The following is a 22,989-nucleotide window of genomic DNA, read 5'->3' on the forward strand; positions in this document are numbered from 1 at the left end:
CAAGGACACATGCCCCCAATATAAATAAAATAAAACCTCAAAAATGCAGGGAGTATAGTGAAAGATCATTTTTAAAAGCAATAAAAATATAAAGCATATTAAACACTATTAGAGAACTAAAAACAAAGTATAATGGTCACATTAATAAATATAAATTAGATCAATTTACCTATTTAATTTAAAAGTCTCTTTAGGGGCTTCCCTGGTGGCGCAGTGGTTGAGAGTCCGCCTGCTGATGCAGGGGACATGGGTTCGTGCCCCGGTCTGGGAAGATCCCACATGCCGCGGAGCGGCTGGGCCCGTGAGCCATGGCCACAGAGCCTGTGCTCTGCAATGGGAGAGGCCACAACAGTGAGAGGCCCGCATACAGCAAAAAAAAAAAAAAAAAAAGTCTCTTTAAATAGAACCACTAGGCAAAACCCAACTCTATAATCAACTACAGGCATACCCCAGAGATACTGCAGGTTTGGTTCCAGACCACTGCAATAAAGCGAGTATCCCAATAAAGCAAGTCTCAAGAACTTTCTGGTCTCCCAGTGCATAGAAAAGTTATGCTTACACTATACTGTAGTCTATTAAGTGTGCAATGGTATTATGGTTAAAAAAACAATGTAAATCTTTAATTTTTTAAATGCTATTGGAAAAAAGGTGCCAAAAGACTTGCTCAATGCAAGGTTGCTACACACCTGCAATTTGTTTTTAAAAAAAAGAGCAATATCTGCAAAGCACAGTGAAATGAGACATGCCTGTATACAATCAAGAGTTACTACACCACTGGGATTCAGAAAGCACATGGACAAAGACACCAAAGCGGATTTCTGATTCTAGCAATGGCATGCTAGACCATTCAGATCAACCCTTCTACTGAGTAAAAGCAGAAACCCTGGTCAAAATATCAAAGCAAAACCAAAACATCTACTTGAAGGCCTCAGGATCCAGGAGGAAGAAATCCAACAAAATAAGCTACTTTTCTTCTACAGATGCATTTGCCAATCCCAGACCTGGATGAAGAATGAGAAGATTGAATGAAACTTTTGGTATCTTTTTTGAGGAGCTAAGTGCACAAAATCAGAATTCAGAACTCACCATGGGGAGGAGTTCTGGTAAATCTCAAGCTCTAGGGTCATTCCTTGAAGGGTACACCGCTGAAGTTAACGGTAAAGCGGAAATATGCTGGACCTCCCAGAAGCTGAATTCTAGTTTCAATAGTTTAAATCCCTGGATCTGAGTTTCCTGGTCTCCCAAACCTTCTTTGAGAAACAAATATAGGCCCTCTTTGAAGAAAGATAATATCACCTAGAACCTCAAAATTTTCATATATAGTGATACTACTATTCAACAAAAAATAACCAGGCATATAAGAAGTTGATGCAACATAATAGAAAACCAAGAGAAGTAACAGACAACAGAAACAAATCTACAGTGATTTCAAATAGTGAAGTTATCAGACATGGATTCTAAAATAACATGCTTAGCATGTTTAAGGAAATAAAAGACTAGATTGAAAGTTTCACCAGAGAACTAGAAACTGTTACAAAGAAAGAAAAAAAATAAACTATCAAATGGAAATTCCAGAATGTAAAAATACAATAACTGAGATCAGGAATCAATGGATCAGTGCACAGCATTTTAAATAAACACAGTTGAAAAGAAAAATTAGTGAACGGAAAGACAGGTCAGAAGAAAATAGAATAATGCATAGAGACACAAAATGATTGAAAATTAGATAAGAGAATAGGAGACATAAAGAATAATACAGTGAAAAGGTTTTACCCAACTATGTAACTAAAGTTCTAGAAAAAGAGGAGAGAGATAAGAAGCAACATCTGAAGATAAAATACAAATATTCAAGCAGAACAGCAGCTTGATTACATTTCTGAAGATCTAAACCGGATAATTAAAAAAAAATCCAAACAGACCTAGATACAGCAATAGGAAGACTGCAGAAATCAAATACAAAGATAAAAATTTAAAGCAGCAGCACACGCTACTTTCAAAAGGAAAAAATAAGACTCACTTTTCAATAGAAAAATGGAAGCCAGATGGATAAACAACAAGGTCCCACTGAATAGCACAGAGAACTATATCAATAACCTATGATAAACTATAATGGAAAAGAATATAAAAAATATATGTATGTATAACTGAATCACTTTGTTGTACAGCAGTAATTAACACAACATTGTAAATCAACTATATTTCAATTAAATAAATAAAAGAAAAATGGAAGCAAAAAATACTGGAATAGTATCTTCCTTGTGTTAAAAGAAAATAACTGACACATTGAATTCTATACTCAACGAAAATATCAGATTTACTATAAAGAAAATCCTAAAGAGTGTTCTTTAGCTAGAGTAAAAATAATCTCTGTTTTAAGGCCAGAGATGCAGAAAGGAATGAAGACCAACATAAAAAGATAAATATCTGGAGAAGGTAAAGTGAATACTGATTGTAAAAAACACAGGGTTTAAAACAATATATACAGGGGCTTCCCTGGTGGCACAGTGGTTAAGAATCCGCCTGCCAATGCAGGGGACACGGGTTCGAGCTCTGGTCCGGGAAGATCCCACATGCCACAGAGCAACTAAGCCCATGCGCCACAACTACTGAGCCTGCACCCGAGAGCCCGTGAGCCACAACTACTGAAGTCTGCACGCCTAGAGCCCATGCTCCACAACAAGAGAAGCTACCGCAATGAGAATCCCACGCATGGCAATGAAGAGTAGCCCCCGCACGATGCAACTAGAGAAAGCCCGCGTGCAGCAACGAAGACCCAATGCAACCAAAAATAAAATTTAAAAAAATTAAAAAAAAAAAAAACGAGCAAAGGATCTGCATAGACATTTCTCCAAAGATATACAAATGGCCAATAAGCACATGAAAAGAGGCCAACATCATTAGCCATCGGGAAATGCAAATCAAAATCATAATGAGATACTGCTTCACAACCATGAAGATGGCTGTAATAAGAAAGATAGACAGCAATTATTGGTGAGAATATGGAGAAGCTGGAACACTCACACTGCTGGTAGGAATGTAAAATGGTGCTACTACTATGGAAAACAGTCTGGGAGAGTAAAATACAGATTTACCTTGTGATCCAGCAATTCCATTCCTAGGTATATACCTGCTATGGTCTGAATGTGCCCACTCCCTCTACCTCCAAATTCATATGTTGAAATCCTAATCACCAAAGGTAATGGCAGCAGTAGGGGGAGTCTTTGGGAGGTGCTAAGTCATGAGGGTAGAACCCTCATGAATGGGATTAGTGCCTTTATAGAAGAGGCTCCAGGGAGATTCCTAGCTCCTTCCACCATGTGAGGACACAGTGAGAAAGTGCCAGCTGTGAACCAGGAAGAGGACCTTTACACGATCATGCTGGAGTCTTGATCTTGAACTTCCCAGCCTGTAGAAGTGTGAGCAATAAATTTCTGTTATAAGCTACCCCGTCTGTGGTAGCTTGTTAGAGCAGCCCAAATAGACTAAGACAATACTCAAAAGAAACGAAAACATATGTCCACAGAAAAACTTCTACATAAATGTTCATAGCAGCATTATTCATTATTCATAATCACAAAAAAGTGGAAGCAACTCAAATGTCCATTAATTGATGAAAGGCTAAACAAGATGTGGTATATCCACACAATGGAGTATTATTCAGCAATAGAAAGGAGTGAAGTACCAATTCATCCTACATCACAGATGACCTTGAAAACGTTATGCTAAAGAAAGAAGCTGGTCACAAAGGACCAAATAGTATATGATTCCGTTCATATAAAATGTCTAGAATAGGCAAATCTATAGAGACACAAGTGGTTAGTAGTTCTTAGGACTGGGTGGAAGAGAAGAAGGGAGGAGGGAAGATAATGGTTAGCTCATCAAATCAAGAAAAAAGGCTAAAAAACCACAGCTACACTAAAATAGAAAAGGAAAATGGAGGAACCATAGGTTCAGAGTAAGTAGAAAGAACAGGCTATTTTGTTTAACTCTATTAAATACATTAAAAAACGCCGAAGAAATAAATGATTTTCTAGAAAAATATCAGGGACCAAAACAAGATACTGAAAGCAACACAAAATCTAGACATGTCAATCACCACAGAAGAAGCTGAAACAGTTTCAAAGAACCGTCCTCCATGAAAAGAAATAGCCCAGATGCCTTTAGGGTAAGTTCTACCAAATCTTTAAAGAACAGGTAACTCCAACATTATTTAAAATATTTTATCAGAGCACAGAAAAAGAAAGAAAACTTCTAGACTCTTCATGAAGTCAGAATAATGTTTATAAAAAATTTGTCAAGGACAGCCCAGGCACACACACACCCCTATGGGCCAATCTCACTCGTGAGATCTATGGAGAAAACCCTAAATAAATCTTAGCAAATAGAATCTAATAGCACATTACCATAATACTGTAATACCATTACCAGGCAAAGTCTGCCCAGAGACAAAGTAATTTACCACATTAACGGATTTTTAAAAAATCATATAATAATCTCCACAGATGCTGAGATTGAATTTGACAGAATTCTACATTTACTCATTAATAAAAACTTGAAATAAAGTAGATAGCTACTTCCTTAACATAATTTAAAAACGGTATCTCAAGCAATAAGTCACCATCACACTTAAGAAGAAATATTAAAAGTATTCCCATTTATGTCAGTGGCTATTTTTCTTATTTCTATTACCACTATTACTTAAAAAATTTGAAGACTTATCACTTAATATAATTAGACAAGTATAAAAACTGGAAAGGAAGAAACTGTATCATTATTTACAGATGGACCAGATACCATTCCTTGGGTCAACTGAAAAATGACTACAGACAATAAAAACAAGCTGATTATGAAATTAATATAAAATCCAACAGACTTTTAAATTAAAAAAAAAAAAAGGTTTAAAAGGTACACAGAAGAAAAGATGCTATTTACAAAAGCAAGAGAAAACATAAAATAACCAGGAACAAACTTAAAAATGTTTAAGATCTATTGTAAGAAAAATTCAAAATGCTCTGGCTGAGGAATATAAAAGGTTAGACAGAAAGAACTTGTTCTTAGTTAGAAAGGGTCAATATTATAAAAACTTTCTATAACAATAAAATATGTTTTAAATTAAACAAACTATCTACCTATCTTTTGGAATTAGAAAAGCTGATCTTAAAATCTGCATTAAAATATAAGCACAAAATATCCTGGATGAGTCTGAAAAATATAGAGTAATAAGGGGAGATGGGCACTATCTGATATTAAGATACATTATAAGGACATAGTAATTACAACACTGTGGACTAGTACATGAAGAGTCAGAGCAACAGTTTAGAAGTTAAGTCCAGAAATAGACCAAAACATACAGCTTCTGACTTCTAAGTTAAGGGGACATCAGGTAGGGTATAAAAGAGGCTGTTCTCAGAAATGTAGAACAAGTGCAAACAAATAGTGCTACAAGTGTAGCACAAGAGGTGCTCTCAGCTGTTCTATAAGGCCCCTACCCACTACTGAGTGGCTGAAGAATCAGATTATTAACTTGCAATATGCCTCGTCACGTTAAGTTTTAGAAAACTCACTTCCGCCAGGATGACATCATCATCCAGGTCCTCTTCATCATGCTGCTGAGGAGCTGGGGTGACCAGCATTGGAACCCCTTCCTCATCAGAGGAGTCAGATATGGTGATGGGTCCATCTCTGAGATTGATCCAGTCTAAAAGTAGGCAGAGAACACTGTTAGGAGGAGGTGGGCATAATCACATTGTCCTTTAATTCAACTTTGGCATGAAAAGGGTCAAGCTTAAAGCCAAGTTTACAGCTAATGGAGTGTTAACTTATCTCCTCAAGCAGCACATGCAACCAAGCATTAAAATGAGCCATTTTTCCATGCTGATCTTTGCCAATAATTCATTTTGGGAATCACCAGAGAAAATCTGACAATTACTATGCTCAAGATTATCAACTTTTTCTTATACTAGACTGGAGGAATCTGTTGATAAAATCTTCTCGACTGCTCATTTCTCAAAAGTGAAATTATGGCCTCCCATCTCACCTCTATTCTTCCAAAGAAATATAAAACACTGCTTTATTCAAACTGATAGGTCTGAAAAAACTTTCACTCAGAAACAGTAAAATTTTCACTTAATATTTAAAATATTAACATTTGCTCACCTTAGACACAAACCTTAAATATCACTTACTCAAACATATTTCAGTGTTTTAGTCAAACACCCATTTATCATCTATGACAGTAAGCACTTTAATCTTCCTGTTTCCTTTTAAATATAACTAGAGTTAAACTAACCATCTATTGATAGATGTAATAATTCTGTTAAAGGTCTCCAAGTACTTTTATTTGTTTGAAGACAAAGCACGTTTGATATGAATTACTGGATAACACAAATTAATAATTCCTCCATTAAAGCTCTAATATTTTTCTCAAGGTTAATGCCTCATGTATTTTTATGTTACCCAACAACCTGAAAAGCAATATAAAACCAATTATCTCATTTCATTCCTGTAACAGGACTGTGGTAATGCCAAGACAGTAGTTTAAAACAGGTACGTCCACGGGATCTAAGGTCAGACTGCCTGGATTCCAGCCTCAGCTCTACCACATACTAGCTATATGATGCCATTATTTACTTCTTTAGGCATCCATTTCCTCAACATTAAAGAAAGGCTAATAACACTGCCTACCTCAAATAGCTGTATTACCTAAAATGCTTGTTTATTATAGTACTTGACACACAGTGAAGTGGCCTGATTTTAAGTCCAATGCTACCTACACAGAAACAACCAACTGAACTGAGGGCCTGCGGAAGTACATTATAGAGGATTTCTCTAAAACCTGCATAATGAATCCAAGTGATTATCACCATCACCTGCTGAAACCCTACTAAAATGATAGTAAACGAACTTTTAAAAAGTATAACCTCTTAATTACACAAAGAAGAGAAAAGGAGATAATAGCCAGCAGGAGATTTAAAAAAAATTCTGGAAAACAGCAGATTTACACATGACAAGAGCTCTAGAAGAGTGGATAAGGCTCAAATCCACAGCCTGCAGCGGGGGCGGCCAATCAGAGGTGGCCTAATTCATGTTGCAGAATCGTAGATTTCCTGAATAACTGTTCTCAATTACTGTATGCCTTTGGTCATTTCCAGTCTTTAAATGGTTATTTTAGGGCTTCCCTGGTGGCGCAGTGGTTGAGAGTCCACCTGCTAATGCAGGGGACATGGGTTCGTGCCCTGGTCTGGGAAGATGCCACATGCCGCAGAGCGGCTGGGCCCGTGAGCCATGGCCGCTGAGCCTGCGCGTCCGGAGCCTGTGCTCCGCAACGGGAGAGGCCACAACAGTGAAAGGCCCGCGTACCGCAAAAAAAAAAAAAAGAAAAAAAAAAAAAAGAAAAGGTTATTTTAGACAATTCTGTCTAATTTTACGGTTGATTTTGGGGAGAAGATTTGCCAAGCTTCTCACTCAGCCATTCCAGAAGACCCACACTGTGGAGGTCCACTCTGAAGAGCCACTGAGGCAGCGAGTCACTAGACACCACGCCAAGAGAGGAAAGGGGTGTCACTGGAACAGCCATAATGAGTAAGACCCTGGCTGCCTTCTGCCGCTTGGCTCCCTGAATGCTGGCAAACACTCTTGAATTCCACATTCAAGACACTGTAGATTCCTCTCTGGAAGAATTGGCCCAAGAAAAACACACAGACAACAACCGTGGGGCACCCAGCTAAAAAGTTGGTTTTAAACCTATCACCTTACAGTGAAGCCCAAAGATACTCCCCAACATACCACATATAAACACATTAGCTTTTAAAAATATACTTTAAAATTTTAAAGTATAACAGAGCAAAGGCTATGAATTAACACAAAAGGCCCATACCCGAGTGACCATCACAAAGGTTCGTAAATACATTTCTTGCACGTTAGTAGTCTAAACTACTCACATTAGTTCCTGAAAATACATTCTTTTGATTCTGGCTTCCTTGCAAACAACATGTCTGAGATATATCCACGTTGTTGCATGTTACAGTATGTAGTTTTCGTTGCTGTATGTAATTTACTATATGAATATATCATAAGTTACTTATTCTTCTGTTGACAGACATTTGGGTTGGTTCCAGTCTTGCCTGTTTGGATAATGCTGTTATGAACATTCTTGTATATGTATCTTGATAGACTCATTTCAGTTGGGTACATTCTAAGAGAAGCGCTGAGCCACAGGGAAAGCATATGTTCAATTTTAGTGGACAATGCCAACCAATTTTCCAAATGTCTGTGCCAATTTACACTCCCACCAGCAGTGCAGGAACTGGAAACTTGTTTTGTTGCTCAAAATGTCAATTTTGGTAAACACACTGGGTGCAACATTCAATATATGTTTGTTGCTTATTTATTTATTTAAAACATCTTTACTGGAGTATAACTGCTTTACAGTGGTGTGTTAGTTACTGCTTTATAACAAAATGAATCAGCTATACATACACATATGTCCCCATCTCTCCTCCTCCTCCCTCCCATCCTGCCCATCCCACAAAGCACCAAGCTGATCTCCCTGTGCTATGCGGCTGCTTCCCACTAGCTATCTATTTTACATTTGGTAGTATATATTAGTCCATGCCACTCTCTCACTTCGTCCCAGCTTACCCTTCCCGCTCCCCATGTCCTCAAATCCATTCTCTACATCTTCATCTTTATTCCTGTCCTGCGCCTAGGTTCTTCATAACCATTTTTTTTTAAGATTGCATATATATGTGTTAGCATACGGTATTTGTTTTTCTCTTTCTGACTTACTTCACTCTGTATGACAGATTTTAGGTCCATCCACCTCACTACAAATAACTCAATTTCATTTCTTTTTATGGCTGAGTAATATTACATTATATATATGTGCCACATTTTCTTTATCTATTCATCTGTCGATGGACACTTAAGTTGCTTCCATGTCCTGGCTATTGTAAATAGAGTTGCAATGAATATTGTGGTACATGACTCTTTTTGAATTATGGTTTTCTCAGGGTATATGCCCAGTAGTGGGATTGCTGGGTCGTACAGTAGTTCTATTTTTAGTTTTTCAAGGAACCTCCATGCTGTTCTCCATAGTGGCTGTATCAATTTACATTCCCACCAAGAGTCCAAGAGGGTTCCCTTTTCTCCACACCCTCTCCAGCATTTATTGTTTGTAGATTTTTTGAGGATGGCCATTCTGACTGGTGTGAAGTGACACCTCATTGTAGTTTTGATTTGCATTTCTCTAATGATTAGTGATGTTGAACATTCTTTCATGTGTTTGTTGGCTATCTGTATATCTTCTTTGGAGAAATGTCTATTTAGGTCTTCTGCCTATTTTTGGATTGGGTTGTTTGTTTTTTTGATATTGAGCTGCACAAGCTGCTTGCAAATTCTGGAGATTAATCCTTTGTCAGTTGCCTCATTTGCAAATATTTTCTCCCATTCCAAGGGTTGTCTTTTCATCTTGTTTATGGTTTCCTTTGCTGTGCAAAAGCTGTTAAGTTTCATTAGGTTCCATTTGTTTATTTTTGTTTTTATTTCCATTTCTCTAAGAGGTGGATCAAAAAGAATCTTGCTGTGATTTATGTCATGGAGTGTTCTGCCTATGTTTTCCTCTAAGAGCTTTATAGTATCTGGCCTTACATTTAGATCTTTAATCCATTTTGAGTTTATTTTTGTGTATGGTGTTAGGGAGTGTTCTAATTTCATTCTTTTACATGTAGCTGTCCAGTTTTCCCAGCACCACTTATTGAAGAGGCTGTCTTTGTTCCACTGTATATTCCTGCCTCCTTAATCAAAAATAAGGTGACCATGTGTGTGCGGGTTTATCTCTGGGCTTTCTATCCTGTTCCATTGATCTGTATGTCTGTTTTTGTGCCAGTACCATACTGTCTTGATTACTGCAGCTTTGTAGTATAGTCTGAAGTCAGGGAGCCTGATTCCTCCAGCTCTGTTTTTCTTTCTCAAGATTGCTTTGGCTATTCGGGGTCTTTTGTGTATCCATACAAATTTTAAGATTTTTTTGTTCTAGTTCTGTGAAAAATGCCACTGGTAGTTTGACAGAGATTGCATTGAATCTGTACATTGCTTTGGGTAGTATAGTCATTTTCACAATGTTGATTCTTCCAATCCAAGGACATGCTATTTCTCTCCATCTGTTTGTAGCATCTTTAATTTCTTTCATCGGTGTCTTATAGTTTTCTGCATACAGGTCTTTTGTCTCCTTAGGTAGGTTTATTCCTAGGTATTTTATTATTTTGGTTGCAATGGTAAATGGGAGTGTTTCCTTAATTTCTCTTTCAGATTTTTCATCATTAGTGTACAGGAATTCAAGAGATTTCTGTGCATTAATTTTGTATCCTGCTACTTTACCAAATTCATTGATTAGCTCTAGTAGTTTTCCGGTAGCGTCTTTTGGATTCTCTATGTATAATGTCATGTCATCTGCAAACAGTGACAGCTTTACTTCTTCATTTCCAATTTGTATTCCTTTTATCTCTTTTTCTTCTCTGATTGCTGTGGCTACAACTTCCAAAACTATGTTGAATAACAGTGGTGAGAGTGAGCAACCTTGTTTTGTTCCTGATCTTAGTGGAAATGGTTTCAGTTTACCGTTGAGAACAATGTTGGCTGTGGGATTGTCATATATGGCCTTTATTATGTTGAGGTAAGTTCCCTCTATGCTTACTTTATGGAGGGTTTTTATCGTAAAAGGGTGTTGAATTTTGTTGAAAGCTTTCTCTGCATCTATTGAGATGATCATATGGTTTTTCTCCTTCAATTTGTTAATATGGTGTATCACATTGATTGATTTGTATATATTGAACAATCCTTGCATTCCTGGGATAAACCCCACTTGACCATGGTGTATGATCCTTTTAATGTGCTGTTGGATTCTGTTTCCTAGTATTTTGTTGAGGATTTTTTCATCTACATTCATCAGTGATCTTGGCCTGTAGTTTTCTTTCTTTGTGACATCCTTGTCTGGTTTTGGTATCAGGGTGATGGTGGCCTCATAGAATGAGTTTGGGAGTGTTCCTCCCTCTGCTATATTTTGGAAGAGTTTGAGAAGGATAGGTGTTAGCTCTCCTCTAAATGTTTGATAGAATTCGCCTGTGAAACCATCTGGTCCTGGGCTTTTGTTTTTTGGAAGATTTTTAATCACAGTCTCAATTTCAGTGCTTGTGATTAGTCTGTTTATATTTTCTATTTCTTCCTGGTTCAGTCTCAGAAGGTTGTGCTTTTCTAAGAATTTGTCCAGTTCTTCCAGGTTGTCCATTTTATTGGCATATAGCTGCTTGTAGTAATCTCTCATGATCCTTTGTATTTCTGCAGCATCAGTTGTTACTTCTCCTTTTTCATTTCTAATGCTATTGATTTGAGTCTTCTCCCTTTTTTTCTTGATGAGTCTGGCTAATGGTTTATCAAATTTGTTTATCTTCTCAAAGAACCAGCTTTTAGTTTTATTGATCTTTGCTACTGTTTCCTTCATTTCTTTTGCATTTATTTCTGATCTGATCTTTATGATTTCTTTCCTTCTGCTAACTTTGGGGTTTTTTGTTCTTCTTTCTCTAATTGCTTTAGGTGTAAGGTTAGGTTGTTTATTTGAGATGTTTCTTGTTTCCTGAGGTAGGACTGTATTGCTATAAGCTTCCCTCTTAGAACTGCTTTTGCTGCATCCCGTAGGTTTTGGGTCGCCGTGTTTTCATTGTCATTTGTTTCTAGCTATTTTTTGATTTCCTCTTTGATTTCTTCAGTGATCTCTTGGTTATTAAGTAGTGTATTGTTTAGCCTCCATGTATTTGTATTTTTTGCAGATTTTTTCCTGTAATTGATATCTAGTCTCATAGCATTGTGATCGGAAAAGATACTTGATACGAAATCAATTTTCTTAAATTTACCAAGGCTTGATTTGTGACCCAAGATATGATCTATCCTGGAGAATGTTCCATGAGCACTTGAGAAGAAAGTGTATTCTGTTGTTTTTGGATGGAATGTCCTATAAATATCAATTAAGTCCATCTTGTTTAATGTGTGATTTAAAGCTTGTGTTTCCTTATTTACTTTCATTTTGGATGATCTGACCACTGGTGAAAGTGGGGTGTTAAAGTCCCCTACTATGATTGTGTTACTGTCGATTTCCCCTTTTATGGCTGTTAGCATTTGCCTTATGTACTGAGGTGCTCCTATGCTGGGTGCATAAATATTTACCATTGCTATATCTTCCTTCTTGGATTGATCCCTTGAACATTATGTAGTGTCCTTCTTTGTCTCTTGTAATAGTCTTTAGTTTAAAGTCTATTTTGTCTGATATGAGAACTGTTACTCCAGCTTTCTTTTGATTTCCATTTCCATCCCCTCACTTTCAGTCTGTATGTGTCCCTAGGTCTGAAGTGGGTCTCTTGTAGACAGCATATTTATGGGTCTTGTTTTTGTATCCATTCAGCCAGTCTATGTCTTTTGGTTGGAGCATTTAATCCATTTACATTTAAGGTAATTATCGATATGTATGTTCTTATTACCATTTCCTTGATTGTTCTGGGTTTGTTACTGTAGGTCTTTTCTTTCTCTTGTGTTTCCTTCCTAGAGAAGTTCCTTTAGCATTTATTGTATAGCTGGTTTGGTGGTGCTGAATTCTCTTAGCTTTTGCTTGTCTGTGAAGGTTTTAATTTCTCCATCAAATCTGAATGAGATCCTTGGTGAGTAATCTTGGTTGTAGGTTTTTCCCTTTCATCACTTTAAATATGTCCTGCCACTCCCTTATGGTTTGCAGAGTTTCTGCTGAAAGATCAGCTGTTAACCTTATGGAGACTCCCTTGTATGTTATTTGTTGTTTTTCCCTTGCTGCTTTTAATACTTTGTATTTAATTTTTGATAGTTTGATTAATATGTGTCTTGGCGTTGTTTCTCCTTGGATTTATCCTGTACGGGACTCTCTGTGCTTCCTGGATGTGATTAACTCTTTCCTTTCCCATATTAGGGAAGTTTTCAACTATAATCTCTACAAATATTTTCTCAGTCCCTTTCTTTTTCTCTTCTTCTTCTGGGACCCCTGTAATTCAAATGCTGGTGTGTTTAATGTTGTCCCAGAGGTCTCTGAGACTGTCCTCAATTTTTTTCATTCTTTTTTCTTTATTCTGCTCTGCAGTAGTTATTTCCACTATTTTATCCTCCAGGTCACTTACCTGTTCTTCTGCCTCAGTTATTTTGCTACTGATTCCTTCTAGAGAATTTTTAATTTCACTTATTGTGTTGTTCATCATTGTTTGTTTGCTCTTTAGTTCTTCTAGGTTCTTGTTAAATGTTTCTTGTATTTTCTCCATTCTATTTCCAAGATTTTGGATCATCTTTACTCTCATTACTCTGAATTCTTTTTCAGGTAGACTATTTCCTCTTCATTTGTTTGGTCTAGTGGGTTTTTACCTTGCTCCTTCATCTGCTGTGTGTTTCTCTCTCATCTCATTTTGCTTAACTTACTGTGTTTGGGGTCTCCTTTTCGCAGGCTGCAGGTTTGTAGTTCCCATCGTTTTTGGTGTCTGCCCCCAGTGGCTAAGGTTGGTTCAGTGGGTTGTGTAGGCATCCTGGTGGAGGGGACTGGTGCCTGTGTTCTGGAGGAAGAGGCTAGATCTTGTCTTTCTGATGGGCAGGACCGCATCCGATGGTGTGTTTTGGGGCGTCTGTGACCTTATTATGATTTTAGGCAGCCTCTCTGTTAATGGGTGGGGTTGTGTTACTGTCTTGCTAGTTGTTTGGCATAGGGTGTCCAGCACTGTAGCCTGCTGGTCGTTGAGTGGAGCTGGGTCTTGGCATTGAGATGGAGATCTCTGGAAGAGCTTTTGCTGTTTAATATTACATGGAGCCAGGAGGTCTCTGGTGGACCAATGTCCTGAACTTGGCTCTCCCACCTCAGAGACACAGGCCTGACACCCAGCCAGAGCACCAAGACCCTGTGGGCCACATGGCTCAGAAGAAAAGGGAGAAAAAAAGAAAGAAACAAAGAAATTAATAAAATAAAATTGTTATTAAAATAAATAAATAATATTAAAAATAAAAAATTTTTAAAGTAATTAAAAAAAAAAACGGACAGACAGAACCCTAGGACAAATGGTAAAAGCAAAGCTATACAGACAAAATCACACAAAGAAGCATACACATACAAACTCACAAAAAGAGAAAAAGGAATAAAATATATATATCGTTGCTGCCAAAGTCCACTGCCTCAATTTTGGAATGAGGTTGTCTATTCAGGCATTCCACAGATGCAGGGTACATCAAGTTGAGTGTGGCGATATAATCCACTGCTCCTGAGGCTGCTGGGAGAGATTTCCCTTTCTCTTCTTTGTTTGCACAGCTCCTGGGGTTCAGCTTTGGATTTGGGCCCACCTCTGCGTGTAGGTCAGCTGAGGGCATCTGTTCCTTCGCTCAGACAGGACGGGGTTAAAGTAGCAGCTGATTAGGGGGCTCTGGCTCACTCAGGCCAGGGGGAGGGAGGGGTACAGAATGCGGGGCGAGCCTGTGGTGGCAGAGGCTGGTGTGACGTAGCAACAGCCTGAGGTGCGCCGTGTGTTCTCCCGGGGAAGCTGTCCCTGGATCATGGGACCCTGGCAGTGGCGAGCTGCACAGGCTCCCGGGAGGGGAGGTGTGGACAGTGACCTGTGCTTGTACACAGGCTTCTTGGTGTCTGTAGCGGCTGGCTTAGCGTCTCATGCCCGTCTCTGGGGTGTGTACTGATAGCCACGGCTTGCACCTGTCTCTGGAGCTCGTTTAGGTGGTGATCTGCATCCCCCTCCTTGCGCACCCTGAAACAATGGTCTCTCGCCTCTTAGGCAGGTCCAGACTTTTTCCCGGACTCCCTCCCGGCTAGCTGTAGCACACTAGCCCCCTTCAGGCTGTGTTCATGCAGCCAACCCCAGTCCTCTCCCTGGGATCTGACCTCCGAAGCCCGAGCCTCAGCTCCCAGCCCCCGCCCGCTGCAGCGGGTGAGCAGACAAGCCTCTCAGGCTGGTGAGTGCTGGTCGGCACCAATCTTCTGTGCGGGAATCTCTCCACTTTGCCCTCTGCACCCCTGTTGCAGTGCTCTCCTCTGTGGCTCTGAAGCTTCCACCCCCCGCCCTCCCACACACACCCCATCTCTGCCAGTGAAGGGGCTTCCTAGTGTGTGGAAACTTTTCCTCCTTCACAGCTCCCTCCCAGTGGTGCAGGTCACGTCCCTATCCTTTTGTCTGTTTTTTCTTTTGTCCTACCCATGTACGTGGGGAGTTTCTTGCCTTTTGGGAAGTCTGAGGTCTTCTGCCAGCATTCAGTAGGTGTTCTGTAGGAGTTGTTCCACATGTAGATGTAGTTTTGATGTATTTGTGGGGAGGAAGATGATCTCCACGTCTCACTCCTCTGCCATCTTGAAGGTCTCTCTGTACTCACAATCTGGGTGTATGACTGTTGTCTCCTTTTCTTCACATTCCAGGGCTCTTTGCTCAAAGAAGGTGACCAGGTTCAGCTTAGAGACAGCAACACCTGGTGCGTGGCCTGGAGGGCAGACAGGGTTTCAGCCGCCCGGGTCTGTCCCGAGTACAGTGGCCGTCCCATATATGTTTATTATGTTCAGTTTGTTGATCATGTTCTTCCAGTGTTCCATATTTATACAAATGTTTCTGTGTGCTTGATCTCTCTCAGTTATTGAAAGAAACATGTTAAAAATCTCCCATTTTGATTGTAGATTTGTCCAACTCTCCTTTTAGTTCTGTCAATGTTTTATTTGTATATTTTGATACCATATTACTACTCTATAGAGATTAGAATTGTTCTATGTTCCCAGACTCTATCTTTCCCAGAACTCTTTATCTGTGTTAACACTTCTGGCTGGATTGTCTACTTTATATAATAACATATAGACTTAACAGCTCTGTCTTGAGGGCTACTGTTTGCATAATATATCTTTTGTTTTATTCTTGTACTTTTAACCTTTCTTTATTTTATCTTTATTTTTAAGGCTATCTTCACTGAATATAAAATTTTAGGTGAATACTATTCAGCAATTAAAAGGGATTGAATTACTGATACATGCAACAACATGGATGAATCAAAAAAATTATGCTGTGCAGAAGAATTCAGGACAAAAAGTAAACACTGTATGATTCTATTTATATGAACCTGTATAGTGACAAAAAGCAAATCAGTCGTTTCCTTAGTTCAGGAGTGGGGTGAGGACTACCTGCAAAGGGGCATATAGGAATCTTTCTGGATATGTTCTACATCATGATGAGGTGGTGGTTATATGGGTATATTCATTTTTCAAAACTCACTGAACTATACACTTAAAATGTGTATAGTTCCTCATGACAAAATTCTTCACAACGGGTGCAAAATACACAAAACGTGTCCAACAGAAAAATATACCTCTAAAGCCAATAATTTCCCAGAATAAATTAGTTGTTCTTAAAGAGACTTTGTTGAAGTATATTTAAGACTCAGTTAAAAAAACAATCACAACATTTATTTGATATACACGTTCAGAAAATTTGGAAATGATCATACATACAAATTACAACTAGGATTTAAAACTTCCTAAATCACAATAAATTATGGCTATAATCACTACCAAGTTAGAATACACATTAATAAAATCCTAAAAAATTCAGTATTTCTTTTGTTTTCATAATTTGCATAGCTTAAACAAACTTGTTTTTCTCAATTTATTTGCATAAAAAATTTGCTCAATTTTAAATTATCTGAAAGCCCTATATATATAATTTACCTTCTGTTGAAAAAAAAAAAGTCTTCATAAGCACAAAATATTATCAACGGGAAAACACACAAAAAATGGTAAAACTCTTTCCATGGAATTTATACTTATGATCTTTTCCTACTCATCAGCATAACGTTTTTCCTTTTAGTCTAGATGTAACTGTGAATTACGATCTGATAGGAAATTTCATATGCATTTAGGAATCTTAGAGAAATGTAGGCTCCCCTCCCTTTATGAATGAATGAATTTCCCCTAATTTTAAACTGTAAAGTCAAAGAATACACGTCTTAAAATTCCTTGTAAGGCTAAATCAGAATCTTCTGGCAAAAACTAAATTAAGTATTGTCTGAGGGACCAGAAGTGCTTTAGCAGCAGATTCAGTACTTTCAGAATGCACAGGCCTGGAGGTGCACTCCTCTGCAGTCACTGTTCCTTCAAAAACTGAGAACTACCACAGTTCCTATACTCCTACCTCTTAAGATCTAATCTACTTGTGATAGAAGGTTCTTAAACTTCATTCATGCCAGCAAGAATCACCATTTAACACAAAATTCTAGTCTGATGAGTCCATTTAAACCTGATGTCCTGAGATATAAAAATGAAACGTCTCTGGGTTTTACATGGTGCAGAACAGATTCATTTCGAAGACGATATAACTGTAACACTAAGGGAAAAAGCAATGATGAAAGAGAGAAAGTGAGAACACTTACCTCGTCCCCGGTGGCAGTGGAAGTTGTTCAGGTGAATTACCTCTTCATTGTTGTTTCCCTCTGCCATTTTCCAATGCAGACATACAGCTATGTGCTTGCTAATATCTGAACATGGTGACTACCTGTTCCAAAGAGTCTGAAAAAAAAAAAAAGAACATTAAGAATGAGGGAATATCAAAACTCTTCCCACATACCTGGTCAAGGTAGCATTCTAAGCTTATCGTGAAAACACCACTAAAAAGAAAAATAGGGGCTTCCCTGGTGGCACAGTGGTTAAAGAATCTGCCTGCCAATGCAGGGGACACAGCTTCAAGCCCTGGTCTGGGAAGATCCCACATGCCGTGGAGCAACTAAGCCCGTGCGCCACAACAACTGAGCCTACACTCTAGGGCCCGCGTGCCACAACTATTGAAGCCCGCGTGCCTAGAGGCCGTGCTCCACAACAAGAGAAGCCACTGCGATGAGAAGCCCATGTCCCACAACAAAGAGTAGCCCCCTGCCTGCCACAACTAGAGAAACCCCATGCGCAGCAATGAAGATCCAACGCAGCCAATAAATAAGTAAATAAAATAAATTTTTTAAAAAAAAAGAAAAAGAAAAATAAGGGGACATCCCTGGTGGCACACTGGTTAAGACTCCGCACTCCCAATGCAGGGGGCCCAGGTTTGATCCCTGGCCAGGGAACGAGATCCCACATGCATGCTGTGACTCAGTTTGTGTGCCACAACTAAGGAGCCCATGTGCCGCAACTAAAGAGCAGGCAAGCGGCAACTAAGGAGCCGGCGAGCTGCAACTAAGGAGCCCACCTGCTGCAACCAAGACCCAGCACAACAACAACAAAATAATAATAAATAAATAAATGAAAAATGAATAACTAAAAAGCTAACAGAACGGGACTTCCCTGGTGGCGCAGTAGTTATTAAGAATCCGCCTGCCAATGCAGGGGACATGGGTTCGAGCCCTGGTCTGGGAGGATCCCACATGCCGTGGAGCAACTAAGCCCGTGCACCACAACTACTGAGCCTGTGTTCTAGAGCCCGCGAGCCACAGCTACTGAGCCCGCGTGCTGCAACCACCGAAACCCACGCACCTAGAGCCTGTACTTCTCAACAAGAGAAGCCACCACAATGAGAAGCACGCGCACTGCAACAAAGAGTAGCCCCTGCTCGCTACAACTAGAGAAAGCCCATGCACAGCAATGAAGACCCCATGCAGTCAAAAAAATAAAATAAAAATGTGTTATCTATAGCAACTTATATAAAATAAATAAATGAATAAATAATAAAAAAAGCTAACAGAAGAGGAAAAATAGAAATTAAAAAAAACATTACTGGGGCTTTCCCTGGTGGTGCAGTGGTTGAGAGTCTGCCTGCCGATGCAGGGGACACGGGTTCGTGCCCCGGTCTGGGAAGATCCCACATGCCACAGAGCGGCTGGGCCCGTGAACCATGGCCGCTGAGCCTGCGCCTCCGGAGCCTGTGCTCCGCAACAGGAGAGGCCACAGCAGTAAGAGGCCCGCGTACCGCAAAAAAAACCCCAAACAAACCATTACTGCAAAAGAACATACAAAAGAACATACAAAAGATCAGCAAAGGATCAAAGAACAGATGGAACGTATATTTTAAAAAAGTAAAATTAAACCGGAAAAGTTAAAATAAAATAAACAAAAAAAGGAACTAAAAAACATTTTTCAAAAAGTAAATTAAAAACTCAATTACCGCAACCTATGGAATGGGTGAAAATATCTGCAAATCATAACCCCTAATAAGGTGCTAAAATCCAGAATATATAAAGAACTCACAGAGATCAATGGCAAAAAACCCAAAATAATCCAATTTTTAAAAATGGGCAAAGGACCTAAATAGACATTTTCCCAAATAAGATATTCAAATGGCCAACAGGTATGTTAAAAGGTGCTCAACAGCACTAAACATCAGGGAAATGCAAATCAAAATCACCTCTGCCTGTCAGAATGGGTATCATTCATTCAAAAACTCATTGTTATGAACGATAACAATGCTAGCAGGATATGGAAAAAGGGGAACCTTTGTACACTGTTGGTGGGATTATAAGTTGGAACAGCCACTAAGGAAAACAGTATGGAGGTTCCTCAAAAATTTTAAAATAGAACTACCGCATGATCCAGCAATTCCACTTCTGGGTATATATCTGAAGGAAACGAAATATCTCGATACTTTGAAGATATCTGCACTGCCATGTTCACTACAGCACTATTTATAATAGCCAAGACATGGAAGCAACCTAAGTGTCCACTGACAGATGAATGGGTAAAGAAAATGGAATACTATTCAACTACAAAAAAGAAGAAAACCCTGACATCTGAGACAACATGGATGGACCCTGAGAGCATTATACTAGGTGAAATAAGTCAGATAGAGAAAAACAAATTCTGTATGATCTCACTTACATGTGGAATCTAAAAACAAGCAAACAAAAAAAAACAAAACTATAAAAAAAGACTCACAGAAAAAGAGATCAGATTTGTGTTTACAAGAGGTGGGAGAATTGGATGAAGGTGGTCAAAAGGTAAAACTTCCAGGTATAAGATAAACAAGTATTGGGGATGTAAGGTACAGCATGGGGACTAAGGTTAACACTGTTGTCTGGTGCATCTGAAAGTTGCTAAGAAGGTAAACCCTAAAAGTTCTCATCATAGGGAGAAAAAACTTTTTTCTTTTGGTATCTATATGGATGGATGTTAACTAAACTTATCGTGGTAATCATTTCAGTGTACTTAAGTCAAGTCATTATGCTGTACAACTTTAAAAAATTCAACTGTATCAGAAATTATATTACATAACCAGACTACTACAATTAAAAAACAGATTATCAGAATGGATAAATGAAACCCAACTAAGTGTGTTTTACAAGATAAACAGTGTAAGTACAAGAAAACTGAAATATTTAAAGTAAAAGGATAGAAAGCAAACATCAAACGTTAACAACTCATCTAATAAGTCCTTAATTTCAGATACTGTAGTTCTTAATTATAAAATGTCCATCTGAGGAAATGCAGATGGCCAACAGGCACATGAAAAGATGTTCAACATCGCAAATCATCAGGGAAATACAAATCAAAACCACAAAGAGATATCAACACACATCTGTCAGAATGGCCACCATTAAAAAGAACACAAATAACAAATATTGGAGAGGATGGGGAGAAAAGGGAACCCTCGTACACTGTTGGTGGGAATATAAACTGGAGCAACCACTATGGAAAACAACATGGAGGTTTCTCAAAAAACTAAAAATAGAACTACCATATGACCTAGGAATTCCACTCTTGGGTATTTATCTGAAAAAAACAAAAACACTAATTCGAAAAGATACCTGCACCCCAATGTTCATCGCAGCATTATTTACAATTGCCAAGATATTGAAGCAACTTAAGTGTCCATCAAAAGATGAATGGATAAAAAAGATGTGGTATATTTATGCAGTGAAATACTACTCAGCCATAAAAAAAAAAGAACAAAGTTTTGCCATTTGCAGCAACACGAATGGACTTGGAGGGCATTATGCTAAGTGAAATAAGACAGAGAAAGACAAATACTGTAAAGTATTACTTATATGTGGAATCTAAAAAATACATCAAACTATTGAATGTAACAAAAAAGTAGGAGACTCACACATAGAGAGAACAAAGCAGTGGTTACCAGTGGAGAGAGGAAAGGGGGAAGAGGCAATAATATAGGGGTAGGGGGAAATAAAGGTACAAAATATTAGGTATAAAATAAGCTACAAGGATATACTGATCGTACAACACGGGGAATATAGTCAATATTTTATAATAACTATAAATAGAATATAACCGTTTAAAATTGTAAATCACTGTATTTGTACACCTATAATTTATATAATATTGTACAGCAACTATATGTCAATAAAAAGTCCATCTGATTTTTAAAAATAAATTCTAGTTCTCTGTTGAAATTCTCTTTTTAACTACTTTATCCCCCTGCTCTTTACAAAACCCATAAAAAACTGCATGAGTGCACTAGTATCTGACAAAATGGATATTACAAGTATTATTACAAACAAGTAGGGAGATTTCATCCAGATAAGGTCAACTCACAGAAGATATAACAACGTTAAACCTGTATGAACTTAATAACACAGTTTCAAAATATATATGGCTTAAATTGACAGACCTTAAAGAAATAAGACAAATCCACACCTACAGCTGGACAGAAGACTTGAACAGCACTATCAAACAGCTGACTTTACTGACATTTATAGATCACTCCACCTAACTACTGCAGAATACACATTCTTTTCAGAAGCACCAGGAACATTTACAGAACAGACTACATGCTGAGCCATAAAGCTAGCCTCAACAAATGTGCTGGGTTTGAAATCATACAGCATGTGTTGTATGACAACAGTCAGTAAAAGAAAAATTGGAAATTACTACGTATTAGAAATTAAGTAACCTAAACAACCCATGGGTTAAAAAAATTACATTGAAAATTAGAAACTATTTTGACTGAACTGAAAGGTAATGAAAACAAAACACATCAAAATTTGTGGGATGGAATTAAAGCAGTGCTGAGAGGATAATTTACAGGTCCAAATGCATACTTTAGAGAAGAAAAAACAACCCAAAAATCATTGATTTAAGCTTTGATCTCAAGAAGTTAGAAAAAGGGCAGTAAATTAAACCCAGAAAAAGTACACAGAAAAAACTTATAAGAGCAGAAACTGAAACAGATTATAAACATAAAACTGAGAAAAATCAAAGCAAAAAGGTTTCTCTAAAAAGATAAATAACATACAAAAAAATCTAAAAAGATTAAATAAGATTGATAAACCTTTATTAAGAATGATTAAGAAAAAAAGGGAAAAAACACAAATTACCACCATCTGGAGTGTTAAAGAAGACATCACTACAGATTCCACAATATAAAAAAATACCATGAATAACTTTATACCACTTAATTTGAAATTTTAACTGAAATAAACTCCTTGAGACACAATTTACCACAATTGAACAAAAAAATTAAATTTCAACAGATCTCTATCAAATAAAGAAACTGAATAAGTAATTAATAACCTTCCCACAAAGTATACAGCAAGCCCAGTAAAGTTTCCTAAACATTTGAAGAAGAAATGTAACTAGTATTACAAAAACTCAGAGAACAGAAAAAGAGCAAACATTATTTCTGAAATCATTTTACGAGGCTAGCACAATTTTGATACTGAACGGTGATGAGAACATTACTAGAAAGACTAGAATCTCTCATGAACACAAATGAAAAATCCTAACCAAAGCAATGCAACGTTCATTACTAGAGTAAAAGAAAACTACATAGTCACTGCAGTTGAAAAAAAAAGTGTTCAAAATTAACACCTATTCATGACTAAAATCTCTCAGCAAATTGGTACTGGAAGTGAATTTCCTTCATCTAATTAAAGCTGTTTCAAAAACACTAGAGCAGTCCTCACACCGAAGAGTGAAACACTGAAAAGCTTTCTCTCTGAAACTGAGTTTTTACCATTTTTTGGTCA

At 38.0% G+C, this 22,989-nt stretch overlaps 1 protein-coding gene across 5 annotated transcripts in view; it reads right to left on the reverse strand.

Annotated features, from left to right (window-relative positions):
• RNF216 (ring finger protein 216) overlaps positions 1-22,989 on the reverse strand; it is a 172,192-nt gene that overhangs the window by 134,723 nt on the left and 14,480 nt on the right. For all 5 annotated transcript variants that reach the window (XR_009559066.2, XM_030846620.2, XM_030846617.2 and 2 more), the window contains exons 2-3: positions 17,458-17,593; positions 5,565-5,698 (exon numbers count right to left, since the gene is read on the reverse strand). Coding sequence is in view for 4 of the 5 variants with exons in the window: in XM_030846620.2 (XP_030702480.1) it covers positions 5,565-5,698; positions 17,458-17,524 (201 nt within the window). In the remaining variant the exon portion in view is untranslated. The remainder of the gene's footprint in view (positions 1-5,564; positions 5,699-17,457; positions 17,594-22,989) is intronic.

The sequence above is a fragment of the Globicephala melas genome, chromosome 15 (assembly GCF_963455315.2).
Source record: "Globicephala melas chromosome 15, mGloMel1.2, whole genome shotgun sequence".
Classification (NCBI taxonomy): Eukaryota; Metazoa; Chordata; class Mammalia; order Artiodactyla; family Delphinidae; genus Globicephala; species Globicephala melas.